This window comes from Ursus americanus, chromosome 15 (assembly GCF_024610735.1).
Source record: "Ursus americanus isolate L20-20 chromosome 15, mUrsAme1.1.p, whole genome shotgun sequence".
NCBI classification, from domain to species: domain Eukaryota; kingdom Metazoa; phylum Chordata; class Mammalia; order Carnivora; family Ursidae; genus Ursus; species Ursus americanus.
Window position 1 is genome coordinate 24,912,311 of NC_142141.1, and position 16,290 is coordinate 24,928,600.

At 54.4% G+C, this 16,290-nt stretch overlaps 2 protein-coding genes across 8 annotated transcripts in view; one reads left to right on the forward strand and one right to left on the reverse strand.

The window, feature by feature from the left end:
* The first annotated feature begins 2,274 nt into the window (after positions 1–2,274).
* LOC148108856 (uncharacterized) lies at positions 2,275–10,041 on the forward strand. 2 transcript variants are annotated; one of them, XR_015726857.1, is made up of 5 exons: positions 2,275–2,409; positions 4,814–4,922; positions 8,808–8,856; positions 9,040–9,166; positions 9,884–10,041. XR_015726857.1 is itself a non-coding variant. In XM_087867871.1 (5 exons), exons 1-4 carry the CDS (start codon positions 2,376–2,378, stop codon positions 9,143–9,145), a joined length of 324 nt encoding a protein of 107 aa, XP_087723997.1. In that variant the 5' UTR covers positions 2,275–2,375; the 3' UTR covers positions 9,146–9,166; positions 9,884–10,041. The 2 variants fall into 2 exon arrangements, 1 of the variants encoding a protein (XP_087723997.1); XM_087867871.1 differs by having other exon boundaries at positions 9,014–9,166.
* The window catches only part of ARHGEF37 (Rho guanine nucleotide exchange factor 37), a 51,364-nt gene continuing 44,415 nt past the window's right edge, over positions 9,342–16,290 (reverse strand). For all 6 annotated transcript variants that reach the window (XM_087867869.1, XM_045815288.2, XM_045815284.2 and 3 more), the window contains one exon: positions 9,342–16,281. In XM_087867869.1, the coding sequence (XP_087723995.1) occupies positions 16,072–16,281 (210 nt within the window). In that variant the 3' untranslated portion in view covers positions 9,342–16,071. The remainder of the gene's footprint in view (positions 16,282–16,290) is intronic.

Genomic DNA, 16,290 nt, shown 5'->3' on the forward strand with positions numbered 1-16,290 from the left:
CTTGTCAGAGCCAAAGTCCAGAGAAAGAGCATTTTAGATGGTATGTTCCCCACTGATTCACCCCGGTGAGTGAACCCCTTTGACTTTAACTGGAGGAGGCCGATGGTAGGAGGACGGAGCTAAGAATCACCCCTGCCCAAGATAGCCAGGGAAAGGCACCTTCTCTTAATGAAACTAGGGAGGGAGAGGGTTTCCCAGTTTCCAGGCTCAGTTACAAACCAAGAGCTACTCTCTATTGAGCCCAGAGAGGACAAGAGCCTGGGGCTGCTACTTCTAGGGATAGTTTGCAGCTGAGCCTGGAAACTGGTTCCAACCCAGCTACCCTGGGGCACTGTGGGTATACCTGGGGAAATAAATCAGTTGTGTTTGAGTATCCGTGTATAAAGAAACAGCTGCAGCACCGGGTGTCCAGGCCTCTGTGTCAGGGAACAGCCATAGGCATGTGAGAGATGTCTTTTCCCTTCTCCAAGTCCCCCTGAGAAACACCTGAGGGACTGGCCAAATGGATGCGCCTTGATCAAGCAAGTGGTTTCTTTAGGGAGTAGGGACTGCATCTGGGGCTGGGCCTATAGTACTGTTGACTATGTTTCCAGGCTCCTGCAGATGATAGCAGAGCCCTGAGTCCCCACCTCACCAGGAAGGCAAGATTTTTGATTCACAGAGTCTTGAAAAAGAGTTGAGGGTGGAGAAGTTCTCCCTAGGAGGGAGACGGTTTGGAGGGCTTGAGGTGACTGGGGGAGTATCATATGGTGGAAGCCTATGATATCCATTTAAATGCAAAGCATAATGTGCTGTCACCAAAGTGAGTACAATCTTAGGCTGCATTAATAGAAGTAGGTCTTATGGAAAGAGGGAGGAGATGTCCTTCCCTCTACTCTGACCAGACCATGTCCTGTTCCGGGCAATTTAACAGGGATGTAGACACAATTGGTGGCACCCCCAGACCTTCTCATCAGTTGTACTGGGTCTCTCCTCACCCTCATCATCCCCGGCCCCCAGGAGCTGCTGATAATCCTCAACAGTTCGGTTCTTCCAAGCATGTTCAGTTATGCAGAATTCTCCCAACTGTCCCCTGGTGAAAGTGGGCCTGGAGGATGCATCCTGTGCAGGTCAAGAATCCTACTTTATCGGCAGCTGCAAAAACATTAACCTGATGCCGAGGGTCAAGCTTAGCCTGTTTGGCAACTCCTAGGACCCCCTGGCCTTGGGAGATCCTGCATCCCCCAGTGGTCACAGGGGCTGGGTGGCCCGTCTCAACGTCTTCAGGGCCCCATGCCACGATGTCTCTGACCGAATTTCCCAACTTCATCTCCCATTACTCCCCTTTACACACATATGACTCAGCCAAAGGCGAGCACAGTTCAGCTTTTCAAAAACACATGCTATATGAGCGGTTTTTTGATTACGAGGGGCAGAATGCCCACTGAGACCAGGTTGACCAAGAAAGGAAAGTGAGATGTACAGGGTTGTCTGGCCCCCGGCCCAGTTGGATCCAGCAGCTTCGGGTCTCTTGGTCTCCAGCTCTCTGCCCGGTGCTAGCTGGCTCCATTCTCAGGCCAGCTTTCCCCTAAGAGGTTGCAAAATGGTGGCTGAAAACTTGCAGCTCCACAGCTCTGGCGGAAATAAAATGTCTCTCACCTCAAAAGCTGGAGCCCAAGGTCCAGGAATTGACTGTCCTGGAGCAGACTGGGGTTACTGCCCATCCTAAATCGAGTCCTGTGGCAAGAGGCATTGAATACGGTGATTGGACAGGCCTGAGTCTCCTGCCCCAGGACGCCGGGGAAGAGGCGTCCTAAGAGCTGGGGTTAGCACGAGGATCAGCATGGCTTACACCACACGGCTTGGGATTGGGAGAGTGTGGGTCCCTAAGGAACAATGTGTATTCTGTAATTAGCAGCAGGGGAAATGGGGGCGGGCAGGCAATAGCACTTGCCCACGAGCACACATGCAGAATCCGTCCTCCCAGCACCCCAGCCAACTGGTGTCCATCCAGCAGAAAGCGAGGGAAATAATGCCGGGCAGAGCCGCTCTGGATGCTGGAGGGAAAGTCCTGTGTTTCCTCAGGACGTCTTACTGGCTGCAGGAGAGGACTGGAAGAATGGACGAGGAAGCCATGTGGAGGATTTTGAACCTTGAAAATGGACCTGACTGCAAGGACCATGCCTAATGAAAAGACAAATGTTTCTGGAGCATTCTGGAGCATTCTGGACTTAGAATCAGGGAGGGAAACCCAGGGAGCAGGAGAGAAATTGTGTGACAGACCCTGCTCAACACCCTCCGTCCCCTTCCTTCCTTCTGGAAGACCCCTGTATTGCTCAGGGACGTCCTCTCAGCCCAGCTTCAGGGTGAATCGCGATTGGTCCACGCCCTTCGTGATGCTCCCACCCCTCTTGCCAACGACTGGACGAGGTAAAAACATGTGATGCAATTCTGACCAATGATAGGAGGGGTCTTTGGGGAACCATTTTTTTCACAGATGAAAGGACCCACAGAGGAAGAAACAGACGGTCCACCTATGCTGGTCGTTGTCATGTGTTTGGTTGTCGTTTTTTCTTTTTTGAACATTTTATTTATTTGAGAGAGAGAGAGAAAGAGCACAAGGGGAGGAGGGGCAGAGGGACAAAGGGGCCCCCTGATGAACAGGGAGCCCAGCCTGGGGTTCGATCCCAGGACCCCGGGAACATGACCTGAGCGGAAGGCAGACACTTAACAGACTGAGCCACCCAGGCGCCCCCCACTTCCCCCCCTTCCCCCGCCCCCGTTGTCATGTCTTCAAGTGTAGCAGCTATTGTAACCAAGAAGAAAGCCTGCCTGAAGGTCAGCTGACACAAGAAGAGGACAGAGCAGAAAAATGCAAAGAAGGTGAATTCTTGATTATGACACTGAATCACCAAATTAACCAACCCTGGATCCATCCTACTTTGGCATCTTAGAATGTAGTGTAGGGCACCTGGGTGGCTCAGTGTGTCTGCCGGTCATGATCCCAGGGTCCTGGGATTGAGTCCTGCATGGTGCTCCCTGCTCAACAGGGAGTCTGCTTCTCTCTCCCTCTGCCCCTCCCCGCTTCTCATGTTCTCTCTCTCATGCTCTCTCTCTTCAATAAATAAATAAAATCTTTAAAAGAAAGAATATAGCGTTAGTATTTTCGTCTGTAAAATGGGGTGTGGTGAGGTGTGGTGAGGACTGAGAACACATATACCATTCTGACATACAATTACAAGGGTTCTTTCTGGAAGGATCACTTCTATCTGTGCATCACTGGACCAGGATCTCAATGAGGTCCAAACAATGACTTACAAGGTGGTAACACTTTATCAGAATTCCTTTAGAAGCCTTTTGAAAAATCTGGATTCCTGGAATCCATCCAGGGAGCTCATGATTCAGTAGATCTGAGATGGGGGTCTATGTCATAGTTAGGACTTTCTGTTGCAAGCAGCAGAAATCCCAACTCAAACTGGCTAAAGCAAAAAAAAAAAAAAAAAAAAAAAGGCAATTTATTGGCTCATGTATATGAAGAGTCCAGGAGGATAAATTTCAGACCTGGCTGGATCCAGGTGCTCCTAACATGTCACTAGGGACGTTTGCCTGTCTCTCTCCGATCGCTTGTCATCATGGTCTGCCTCTGTGTTGGCTTTAGTCTTGGCTAGCCGTTCCAAACTGACAGCTACAGCCTGGGGCCTCTGAGAAAGGAGAGCATCTCTTCCCCTAGAGCTCTGCCGAAATCCTGGGGCTGCCAGAGCAGCCAGGCTTTGACCCTGGGCTGACCACGGCCTGTGATTGGCTAGGGAGCATGCTCGCCCCTGGAGACCCAGAGGGGTCTCCACCCAAACCACACAGGCTTACATGGGGGTCAGGGATGGCTCTCTAAGGGGACATAGAGGCTCTCCTCGGGGGAAGAGAGAATGGGTGCTGAGTGGACAAACATGCTACAAGGCTCAGAATCCGTATTTCTGACCAAGTCACCCACTTGATTCGGATTCACGGACAGGTTTGTGGATGACTGCTGGATAGATTGCTGGTTTTAGGACTTTAATGAGAGTCATGGAATCCCTTTCTTCCTAGGAACTCTTAAAGGGGAGCCAATAAACAAGGTTGACCCAAAAATGGCCCTTTCCTAGTGGAAGGAGGGGTTTGGAAGCCTCTGGTTATTACCCAAGCATCCCCTGAGGCACCCCAGGGGCTTCCCTGAGCTCCCCAGTTTCTTTGCTCTCTGAGGTCCCTTTGGCTCTGATTCTGCAGCCCTGCATTTGATGCAATGGGAGGGGGAGGGGGTTAGAGGAGCGTCTCAAAGAGCTCACCTAATGCAGTGGGCCCCCTCCAGCCCCCGCACCTGCGGTAGGAGCCGGTGTGCTCGCGGAGCAAATCGGGCCAGGAGAGGCCAGGGGCTGGCTGAGAAGGTGCGTCAGACATGCCACATCAGATGCTTCTGGCTTTGAAAGCCTCTCCTGGCCCGAGGCCAAAGATCCTCACGGGCTGTGCGGCTGCGTGGGCGTGATGACCCTCCTGCCTGCCGGGGACAGAGGGGCTGGAGACGGTGCGTCATCCGTTGTAGCAGAGGGAGATGCCACAGGGACACACTGGCTGGGGCGACGTGGTGGAGGATGAAGCCAATTTCACACTTTATTAGTCAGTTCGGGGCCAATTAAGGCCATTCGGAAACGGGGCTGCGGCCCTTTCTCTCCCTCCTCCCTTCGCCAAGAAGAAAGGCTTCGATGGCCTGAAACTCTTCTTGTTGAAGGAGCATTCTTTCTTTTTGCTACGCAAAACCCCACAGTATTCAAACCAGGAGTTGAGATCCCTTTTATTCCGCCAGAGACTGCAAAGCACGGAGGTGAACAGATCCAGCGTGCCTTGGGCCGGGGAGCGAAGGGGGTGGAGTTGAGCCACGGTGCTTCATTCACTCATCTGGCCCCGTTCAACAGGTATGTACTGGGAGCCTACTGTGTGCCAGCAAACTGAGCGTGGCGCTCAGTGTACTAGACCAGCACGTCCTCAGGGAAGCCTCGTTCATTCCCCAGCTTCACACTGAGCACCAACCCTGTAGGACACTTTGCCAGGCTCCAGGGGTCAGTGCGAATAGGCGGACACAGCCTCTGGCCTCGTGGAGCTGACCCAGTGGGAGAGACCCTGCAGTAAAGAGGCAATTTCAACAGAGAAGGGGAAGGACCCCAGTTAGAGGTACACATGGGAGAAGCACCTGAACCAATCAAGGAAGTCTTCATGGAGGAAGTGACGTGTCACTGAGACTTGAAGAACGACTTAGCAGGGTGAAGGGGAATGGGGAAAGGAAGGGTCGATCATTCCGATGAAAGAGAGAGTGCAAAGGAGGCCCTAGAGCGCAGGGCAACGTACCCAGTTCAGCCAGAGTGCAGAGGTCGAGGTGGGGAAGGGATAAACAGGGGCCAAACCATGAAGCCACAGTTGGGAACCTACCCGGGAAGGAACTCACAAAGCCTGGATTCAGATCTGTGTTTCTGAAAGCTGGCCCTGGCAGCGGCCTTGTGAAAAAGGGAGGGAAGGCAGGAGGAACTGGAGGGCGGAGCCACAAGCAGAGGCCGTGGCAAGATGGCAGGTGAGCGCCTGTGAAGCCCCAAGATGGCGGTGTTCAGTGGCGTGGGGGTGGTGAAAAGTGGGTGACTTTGGGAGATCCATGCTCTGTGGGGATTCTCGGTAGGTCAGAGGCTGAGTACCTGGCACACAGACTGGACTGGGAGTCCGATGAAGTTAGGTGCGGAATCTGCTTTGTTCTTAACATCCATGTGGCCCTTGGCAAATCCCTGTGCGTTTTCTCTCTTCCCTTCACGGGCCAGCTTCATTCTCACGGGACCATGTTCCCAAGATGTGGGACCATGGGCCTCAAGTAGGACTACCAGCTAAAATTTCAGGCACCTAGTTACATTGTATTTGCATATAAACACAAATAGCTTCAGTATAAGTATATCCCATTTGGGACATACTAACATGTATTTTAATTTAGGATTGAATAAGGCGGATAAAATCCCTACCTTTGAGGGACTTACTTTCTTTTTTAAAGATTTTTAAAAATTTTTTAAGTAATCTCTACACCCAACATGGGGCTCGAACTTCCAACCCTGAGATCAAGAGCCATGTGCTCTACAGACTGAGCGAGCCAGGCGCCCCAAGGAACTTACTTTCTAATGGGAGGGACTCAGACAACAAACACACACAAGAAAATAAGAGGGAGTGATGGAGTCTGTAATGACGGTAAGACAGGGTGATGCAGGAGTGAGTGACGGGGTCGGGGTGAAGGGTTGGAGGCCACCCCAGACAGAGCGCTCAGCAAAGGCCTCACTGAGGAGCTGCCCTTCCTGGCAGGAAGCTAGGCTGTGGGCAGACTGGGGGGAAGAGCGGCCCCAGAAGGGAAGGGCCAGTGCAGAGGCCCTGAGTCAGGAACGAGCCTCGAGTAATTGAGAAATAGAAAGAGGGGAAGCAAGTGCGGCCTGGTGCAGCCATCAAAGGGGAGGGTGGTCTGTGGTGCGGCGGGAAGGAGGCAGGGGCCCATCACACCCGGCCTTTCAGGTCAGAGTAAGGAGTTGGGACTTTGTTCAGTTTTAAGCAGGGACATGACATTGTCTAATTTACTTTTTTGAAGAATCACTCAGACTGCTCTGTGGAGAGTGGGCTGAGGTGAAAGATGAGGGTGGGAACGGGGTGGCCGTTGGGAGACCCGTGTAGGGGTCCAGGAGCCGCTGCGTCACCTGGAGCGCAGGCGGTGGAGCCCGGAAGTGGAGGGACTGCAGGAAGGTGGACTGGCCTCGCTGAGAGGGGGAATGTGAGGGGCTGAGAGGAAGAGAGGAAGCAGGGGGAATACCAGGTATTGGGCAACTCAGTGGGGTAGTGGTGCCATTAGCTGAGAGGAGAAGATTGTGGGCTTTGGGGTGGCCGGGGCAGGCTAGGCATTTGTCGCTGCTCTACCTCATAAGGAGGCAAAGAAGTATGACAGTCTCTTGGGGAGGAAGTGATAGAATTCAAATTCCATATTTAATTGTATTTAAAGTAACATGGTACCTGCATGTGGTGATACATTAACAAAAAGCACATTATCATTGCAATAGGACTGCAGAAAGGAAATCTGCACGGAGAGCGGAGAGCGTTTGGCTGGTGGCTGGGACTCTCCAGGTGGGGGCGGGGACGCGTGATTCCCAAGGGCTGTGCCATTGCTTGGAATCTCTGTCCTGGGAGGTGGCCAGGGGTGTGGTGTAAAGAAGAAGATGGATGTTGAGATTTTTCCTAAATTGTGTGTGTGTGTGTGTGTATCATTATGCTTATATTTTTATTTTATGCTTGCTGTTCTGTCCCATAGCTTTTTTGGGGGGTGGGGAGGAGGGGTGTGCAAAAGAATTTGAGGTAAAAACATTTAGGAATTTGAAGAAAAGTCAGGGGAAGGCATACTCGCCCACGTGGGCTGTACCGGCAAGGCTATCCGTCACGGCACCCGTGCCTGCTGGGGAAGCCTACCCCGAGCATGGAGTAATTCAAAATGGCCGACTCCAATCACCAGAGAGTATCTGAGGATGTGGTTCCAGTTACCTTCCCAGGGGAACGACCTTTGGCCTCTTACGACATTCACTTGTTTTCAGTTTTGAAAGAGCTCACATAGTGAGGGGGTAATTTTGAGAGTTTGAGGTGGTGAAAGGTCAGGAACATAGACATTAGAGGAAAGGTGAAGGCACAGGGAGTGTAAGCCCAGAGAAACGAACACTTGGGCGCAGAGTCACCGCTTGCCAAGCTTGGAAGAGATCCCATGGAGGGGGTGGCTCGTGTGCTCAGGGATCTATCATTTATTAAGTACTCAAGACAGCGCATCATCAGATACAGTGCCAGATGCTTCCATGCCTTATCCCGTGTCAACATCCCAACAACCCTTTGAGGTAGGACCATTTCCTTATCTGCCCACAAAGAGGAAAGTGAGGTTTTAGAGGGATGGAGTAACTTGTTCGCAGAGGTCACACAGATGCTAAGTGTCGAGGCAGGATTTGAACTCAGGCATTTTGCAACAGGAAGCCTGGGCCCTTGACTGCCACCACCTCTTTCTCCTTGGTCCAGTCTACCATGCTCGCTAGGTCCAGTTCTGACCTAGACAGAGAAGGGTTTCAAGCAGCTCTGGACCCCAGGCTTCAACATCAGGTCCCGGGTGCTGCAAGCTTCTGACCTTAAGCCCAGCTCTTCGTCCTGTCTCCTGCCAGGATCTTTGTATCCTTATCGGGCCTGATCCCTGAGTCCCCATGGCCTGGGACTTGAACCTCCACCCAAAGACTGGGCCCTTACTGACCACCCCCCTCCCCCGACCTGACCTTGATCTCTTTCCTGCCCGGAGGCTAGGAGATCGCTGTCCTCAAGTGCCCCATGGAGGCTCTGAGGGCCTGCTGCATACCTGCAGCCTCCCGCACATCCCCCGGGAGTGTGCCCTCCCAACCTCACGACTCCTTCACCCGACTCAACCTTCTTCCTTGCCCTGGCAGCGGGATCTGTGCTCCCAGCCCTGGCTCTGTCCCAGGGGAGGAGCTTGGGGCTCAATCCTAACTAGGACACCAGTGTGTCTCGTGAAATGCCTGCAGAATGAGTTCTTCAGTGCTGGCTGCTGGTGAGGTGTGTGTGTGTGTGTGTGTGTGTGTGTGTGTGTGTGTGTGTGTTTGTATGTGTTTAGCCTGCAGCGCTTGAGAGCTTGCTAGGTGCCAGGCCCCGAATTAATCATGTCAAATGGATTCCCTCATGGAACCCTCCAGCAGCCCTGAGAGTCATGAGCGGCTGCGGTGATTACTATTCACACCCTGGTCTTTCCCCAGGCCAGAGGCTCTGCTGACACACCCAGAAGCACTGAGACCCAGAATCAAGGTGAGCGGCCTCTTCCCTGGCCACGAGCCCCACCTCCACTTCCTACCTCCCTGGCTTGGGGCTCACTGCCCCTCCGGCGCCAAGGCCGGACTCCAGGCACGGTGGCTGGAGGGAGGTGACCCTCTCCTGCCCATAGCCCAGCTTTGCTCTCCCACAGCGGCCTGTGGGTCTTCGTCTGCTCAGGGCCCTGCAGGAACAGCCTCAGCGGGCCAGGACTAGGGGCGGCCCAGCAGATTCCCACCGCCACGGACCCAGCCGCATCACCCACTCAGCTGCTGTCTGCTGCTGAGGACACTCCGAAGAGAGCCAGGTACGAGGGCCGGACCGTGATGGTCCTGGTCCTGGTCCCTGTCCTCCCTGAGGGCTGGGCAGCCTGAGGGGCGGGAGCACCTGGGAGCCCCATATTTCCCCTGCCCAGTCCCCGCCTGCACCCCTAGCTACTGAGCTGTGTATCTGTCACTGGCCAGTCAGAAGGAGACCCACTCTGCATTTTGAACAGAAAAATTTAATATAGGGAGGAGGCTACACAGGTGCAAGAAGACCCAAGAAGCACCCCAAAGACTAGCAACAGCAAACAGACGCTCCAGTCCTTAGGCAGGAGACACACAGAGGACAGGCAGTGTTACAAGTGTCCAGTATCGGAAGCTACCCGACAGGAACTGGCAGCACAGCCAGGCCTGTCCAGGGGGACTGGGGACCACAAGGGAGGGGCTGTCCCGTGGGACTGGAACCACAGAGACCAGCCACAAGGAGAGATGCTGCCTGAAATACCTTGGGTTCTCCCCTCCTCCCTCCCGCCGGGAAACCAGAGGGTGGGGGTGGGGTGGGAAATGTGCTCCCCACAGGACAGAGCAGAGCGGGCCAGGGGATGCACGTGAGGGCGAGCAGGCACATGACCAACCTCTGGAGACGTGAGCTGCCCCGAAGGGGTGGCTGCAACTCCCGCACCTGCTCTGGCCTGAGCCCCCGGGGCTCACGGCTGTCCCAAACCTGTGGCCACTGTGTAGATCTCTCTTTCCACTCACAGGCTCTGAGGATGCCCAGACTCCTGACGACAGGCAGATGGGCCCAGGACGGGGAACCCAGAACCACCCGGAGAGGTGCTGGCAACACGGGGGCTGCCTGAGGCGTCCGTAGTAACCGAAAAGCAGCAGCCAGGCCTCCTGAGCCCGGCCGCAAGTCCGAGCCCGTGAGCACAGATCTTTGCTCCCTAGTCTGCTCCTGGCGTCCCCCGAGCTGCTGGGTCCCCTGGCGTTCCTGGGTGCAGAAGGCCCTGAGCCTAGAACCAGAGTCCCTGCTCTGGCAGTATCGGGGGCCTGACTGTGGCCTGAGTGCCCGTCTGACTTGTCCAGGAGCAGCAGACAGCAGAAAGCGCTGCTGTTGGAGAGAGGCGGGAGCATCCGGGCCGCTTCTGTCCGCGAGCACTGCCCTGGGTGGGAAACCTGTGCATCTGACCCAGCCTGGCAGCACCATGGATGGCAGAGCACGGAAAGTTCCAGCAGTGCCTTTGGGGGTGTGACAGCAGCCTCTGAGGGAAGGGCTGTGCCCAACTGCAGCCCTCGGGAGCCAGGATCAAGGGTCTTCCTCTACATAGGGGAGTAGCAGGCCTTGTCACCCTCCCACGTACAGGAAGAAAGACAGGCCCTGTGAATCTTCCTCCACATGTCAGGCCATCTCTGCTAAGGTCCCCATAAGAATGATAACTGTGGTTATTGAGCACGAATGTGCCAGTGCCAGGGTAAGTGATTTCATATCAGTATCTCTCTTATCCTTAAAAGAGCTTTGTGGGATAAGTACCACGGACATCCTCATGGGCGGGTCAGAAAACACGGCCCACAAGCCAATGAAAGTTTGAAGATGGCAACAGTAACATTAGCATAAAAGGAAACAGTGCACCCAGAGACCCAAAGAAGGGGGATTCGTGTCTGAGTAAAGTAGAAAAACATAAAGGCCTTTCACAGGAAATAGAAAGATATGAAATGAGTTCTTCAGAGGAGACTGTCCACCCACAACAGTACGCCTGCCCACTCAGCCAGAAGCTACAAAGGGGAAGCCTGCTGTGGCCCACACAATCCCCACACAGATTTCACATCAAAAAATACAAACGGGGCACCTGGGTGGCTCAGTCAGTTGAGCATCTGCCTGGGATCCAGGGTCCCGGGACTGAGCCCCTCGTAGGGCTCCCTGCTCAGTGGGGAGTTTGCTTCTCCCTCTCCCTGTATCCCTCCCTGCTCATACTCTTTTTCTCCCCTCTCTCTCAAATAAGTAAATAAAATCTTAAATACAGACAAAACCCTGGTTTCTGGCTTCTCTTGAAAAATCAGAATGTCTGGCACCACTGGGCCCTCATTTTGATGTGGAATGTTGGTTGGAGCCAGGAAGCTACTAGCTCCTTTGGACTGTGGATGAGTGCTCTGGTCCAACGCAGACCCCACCACTCCCTAATGTCTTTCACCTGGTCCCTCAGCTCCACTGCGCCCCCTGCCCAGCCAGCCCCACAGGCATTTCAGGCGGACCCTCAGCAGACCGGTAGAGCCCTGCTGCCACCTGGTGGCCACAGCTCACACTTTCCATCATGGAAATGGCAGTGAGGCTCCTTGATGGGTCATCGGTGCCCATTCACACTGACTGTTCTATTTAATCCTCTCACCCCCCTGTGAGAACAGGAATCGCACCGTCTTCCAGATCACACAGAAAAGGTAAATTCAGAAATTGCCACTAAGGAAAAAGATGGGCAAGGGTTAAGTGAATGGATTGTTGAGGTAAACTGTTCTTCCTGATGTTGCCAGGAGTGCAATCCTGTTCTTTCCATAACCCCGGTCCAGGGTACTTTAGGCTCTGTCCTACCACAACGAGCCCTACAATGACTTCCACGCTGGAAGCTAGGTCCCAGCGAAGGAGCCAGTGGCTTGTTGGGATAAGCCAGGACTCTACAACGAGTACTTTCAGAGGACAGGGCAGGCTGGGGACCCTCATTACACTTCTTCACATGCAGAAACCATGATAAGAGCATTTGCTACTTCTCTGTGGTCAAGCAGGCCTTGAACTCAGGATTTCTAAGGCCAAGAGCAGGGCAACTTTCCACACCACCATGCTACCTCCCTAGGCCCAAGAAGGCCTCTCTTTCCCTTTGCTTTCCCCAATCCCACTTATCCCAAAGAGCCCAGCACCTGCCCTGCCTCCTCCAGAAAAGCCTCCCTGATCACCTCAGCCCCCCAACTCCCCCTTACCTTACACCTGCAAGCCTGGTCCATAGTACCTCTCTGGGGCTGACAGCATCCTGCCCTGTGGTACCAGGTAACTGCCTGATGCCTGTGTGTCTTGCCTCTCCAGCTGGCGGGGAGATTCCTTGCAGGCCGGGCTTCCAGTCCCCTCTGGGACGTTTATGTAAGTAATATGCATTGAAAATCTATTCCTTGAGCCATGTGACAGAACCTTGGGGAAATTCTAGAATGAACTGGAGCTTGCATCCTAAAATACGACCCTGGGCATGTCATTCCTCTACTTCAATTCTTTCGGTGGCTCCCCACTGCTCTCAGAATACAACCCAGGGGCGCCTGGGTGGCTCGGTCGTTAGGCGTCTGCCTTCGGCCCAGGGCGTGATCCCAGAGTCCTGGGATCGAGTCCCACATTGGGCTTCTCCGCTGGGAGCCTGCTTCTTCCTCTCCCACTCCCCCTGCTTATGTTCCCTCTCTCACTGGCTGCCTCTCTCTCTGTCAAATAAATAAATAAATAAAATCTTAAAAAAAAAAATACAACCCAAAGCTCCTTCCCATGCGGTCATCTCTAAGTCTTCTCTCACCACACCTGACACCTAACACCTTCTGTGTTCTAGCTCTAAGGCATTTTGGTTCCCTGATGAAACATGCTTATGTGTACCTCTGGGCCTTTGCATGTGCCCTCCCTCTCACCTTCACCCAACCCAAGTTACCCATTAAGCCTCAGCTTGGATCTCACTTCTCTCAGGAAGCCTTCCTTAGCTGCCAAGGGTCGGCTAGGGGCTGACCCCTCCACTGGGCACCAGTGGCACCTGTCATTGCCCTCTCCTAACGCTTACACTGCATGTAACACACTACTGACTTGTCTGTCTGCCTCCCCAGACTGTGGGCTTTGGGAGGACAGGGCCTCCACTGTTTCCCAGCAGCTAAGGCCAAGTCCTGGAGGCGCCAGCGGTGTGTGGTAGACCCTCGTCAAAGGAACACATGAGGGCACCTGGGTGGTTAGCGCCAGTCGGTTAAGCGTCTGCCTTCGGCTTGGGTCATGATCTCTGGGTCCTGGGATGGAGCTCGGATTTGTGCTCCCCGCTCAGGGGGGAGTCTGCTTCTCCCTCTGCCTCTCCCCACCCACCCCTCTGCTTGTGCATGTGCGCTAAATAAAAGCTTTAAAAAAAGAAAAAAATGAACACATGAACAAATGAGGTCCCATTTTTATGAACAGCAGGTGTCCAGTGAGCACCTGTCACTCTGGGGCATCTGACTGTCCGATGGGTACAGGCCCGCGAACTCCAGAGACGTTTTCATCTTTGAAGTCCTTTATTCCCAGCAGCTCATGTCACTGACCCACCAGAGCTCCCCAGAGTGAGCAGGGGTTCATTCACCCTTCCTCCATACTGTAACCTTGTCCTCACGTTCAAACCTGGGTTTGGGCCCACAAGGGTAAAGAGGTCGCACTCTGTGGCGGGGAGCAAGGGCCACCCTGGGGATCAGTCTTGTTTGGTTCCCTGGCAAATACGGTACGTGGCGGACCCGCAACGCAATACATAGGACACAGTGCGATAGTTCCAGGCATCCGGGGGCAGGGGGAAGGCACATTACACAGAGGCCCCTGCAGAAAATCCAGGCCATTCTCTCCCTCTCGACACGCATTTTCTCAGCCGTGGGTGACTCTGGACCTCCCTCCCTGGTCTACAAGAAACCACAACCCGTGCGCTACTGAAGACACTCCTTTTCCCCTCGCGAGACAAGTGTGGTTCCGGGTGTGTTCCGGGTCCCTCCTGCCCTCAGGAACATCCAGTTGTTCGGGTCCCTCTTAATGGCACTTAATAAATATACATTCTGGGACCTGAGAGAACAGGCTGTCCTCTTTCAAACCACCTCTAAAACTGCCTGTTCCAAACATCTGAGCTAGGACAGAACTCAGAGGGGGCACACTTAGCTTAGAGCTGGCGGCCGCTTCCGACCGCAGGCCTGTCTCGTCCACTACTGCGTGTCTAGGGCAGAGGTCCCCAGCCCTGGCGACACACCAGAAGCACCTGGGGAGCTTTCTGAGTTCCTGAGGGCCTGGCCACACCCCAGACCAACTCCATTACAGTCTCTGCAGGGGGAGGGGGATCCTGGCATCAGTCACATGTACCGCAGCACGCAGCCAGGTTGAGAAGCCTGAGCTGGGGTTCTAGCCCACAGGGAGACTCTCAGTAAGCACTGAGGAACCCACAAATGGATTTCCTATCTTATTATCTGCTCCCCTAGGCCTCCTATTTGTATTAGAAATCTGAGTAGGAAAGAGAAAGGAAAATGAGTCGAGAGCATCTTATAGAGTGAATTTGGTGCCGGGACAGGGCCGGTGGGGACGGAGTTTCTCTCACATGACGCATCTTCCCGCTCTCACAAGCTGAGGAGTGAGGTGCAGATCTCACGCAGGCGTGTGTCTATTTCTTAAAAGCCCTCCCCAAGCCCGCGCTCACAGCCTTAAGCACCACCGTTACAGTACCGCGGAGAAGTTCTTGGAAATAAGTCTAAACTACCACTGGTTTTCCCCCCACACTTGAACTTGGGTCTGTCCCCAAATGTATAATTTGTATTACAGACCAGGCCGGACCACCTTTTCCCGCTTCCCTGAATCTTGAGATGTGTCTTAGCCATAGTGACAACACAACACAGCAGCGGCCGCACCCAAAATGGCCCCCGTGGATCGGTCTCCCTTCAACAGGAGCTGCTTCTGTTTCCAGGTCCTAGAAAGGGATGACAGTGGGTTTGATCTCACCGAGTGCCGGAGACTGGCTACCTAGAACGCAGTGCGGAGAAGGATCCTGAGGTAGACCCTGGGCCAAGGGGAAGGGACACCGTGCTGATTCCCAGTGTCAGCCACGGCCTGGGCAGGGCCCGCAGCAGCAGCACGCTTCCGTCTGCAGCTCTGCCCGCGGATGCTGGGCCATCCTGAGACCACTCTCAGGGCGCATCCTGCTACTGATGGCCATCTACGCTTCCATCACACGTCACAATTTACAAGGAGCTTCCCGTCCGTAGCCTCAGGCCATTCTCACCATAACCCTGTGAGTCAGGTCTCTGTGGATGGGAAAACCGAGGTTACCTCTGTCTAAGGCCCTCCAGCCAACTGACATCACACTCACCTGCTGCCTCCAGGCCCTGAAACCACCGGGGGTTCCCCTGGCTCCCGACTTCCAGAAACAGGAAAGCAAGCCATCAGCCGAGCTCCCCCACCCACCAGGCTTTCAATCATCAGCTGCACGGAGTTGCCTAAGCAATTTGCATGCTCTTTGTTCCCTATTCCCGAGAACACAAGTACGTAACAGGCAATAGCCGCTCACACCTCACTGAACACACCCTCAAAATCTCCCGTTTCCCGGAACAGCCTCTGAATTTGCCTAAACACATTCCGCAACTGTGACCTGGCCACACCCGCTCCAAGGCTCAGCCAAGAATCTCCGGAGAACCTTTCCATTGCCCTCACAAGCCCCCGCTCCTCTCTTGCTAGAGAGGCTCTAAGAGGGTTCACTGCCCGAGATAACTCAGCGGCCGGTGTGGCAGGGTGTCTCCTGATGCCACAGGGAGGAAGTGAACTGTCCAGGCCAGGCAGCTCTGGACTTCTCCAGTGCCCCTCTCCCTACAACCCCATCGCACACAGGTCACATTCACCTGGGTGACCCACTCTGGTGGGCAGGGCTGGATGAGAGCACAGGTAAGATGGGCCATAAGCTACAAGTCCTCATCGACTTGACGTGCCATCCAGGCCGTTGCCCTTCAGATGGGAACCATGTTTTCTGCAGACCTGACGAGCGGTTCTGGCTTGCAGCCGTTCATGCTCACCCACGCCAGCTACTCTTGCGAGGCCCACCCACCTCTTCGGGCTGCCCTTCACCCTACCTCGGCCTGATCTCCTCTTCCACTCCCACCTTCTCTTGGCTTCCTGTCCCTCTCAGGGTCCTAGCATCTAAGCCTCCCGTCCCTTGGCAGCGCGGGCTCCACGGCGGGCACCCTAGGAGGGCAGACTCCAGCCCCACAGAGCTGGGCCCGGGGCCCTGGCCAGGAAGCTGGAAGGCACATATCCCCTCTGCTCGTTCACTTCCACGAGGCTCCATTCCGGGTTTCCCTTCTTGTCCTGGGCCTCCAGAACAGTCACCAGCTGGCCCGCCTGCAGACTCACTTCATGGCTGCTTCTGGCCACAAAGGGGTACACTGCCACCGCCTGAAACAC

What these genes read in the sequence shown, in the direction of transcription:
- LOC148108856 (XM_087867871.1), top strand. Translation starts at nt 2,376, where the DNA reads ATGCTCCCACCCCTCTTGCCAACGACTGGACGAG. An exon ending in CATCTGGCCCCGTTCAACAG is followed by an intron (nt 4,923 to 8,807) that starts GTATGTACTGGG and finishes GTCTTTCCCCAG; the next exon opens with GCCAGAGGCTCTGCTGACAC. An exon ending in CACTGAGACCCAGAATCAAG is followed by an intron (nt 8,857 to 9,013) that starts GTGAGCGGCCTC and finishes GCTCTCCCACAG; the next exon opens with CGGCCTGTGGGTCTTCGTCT.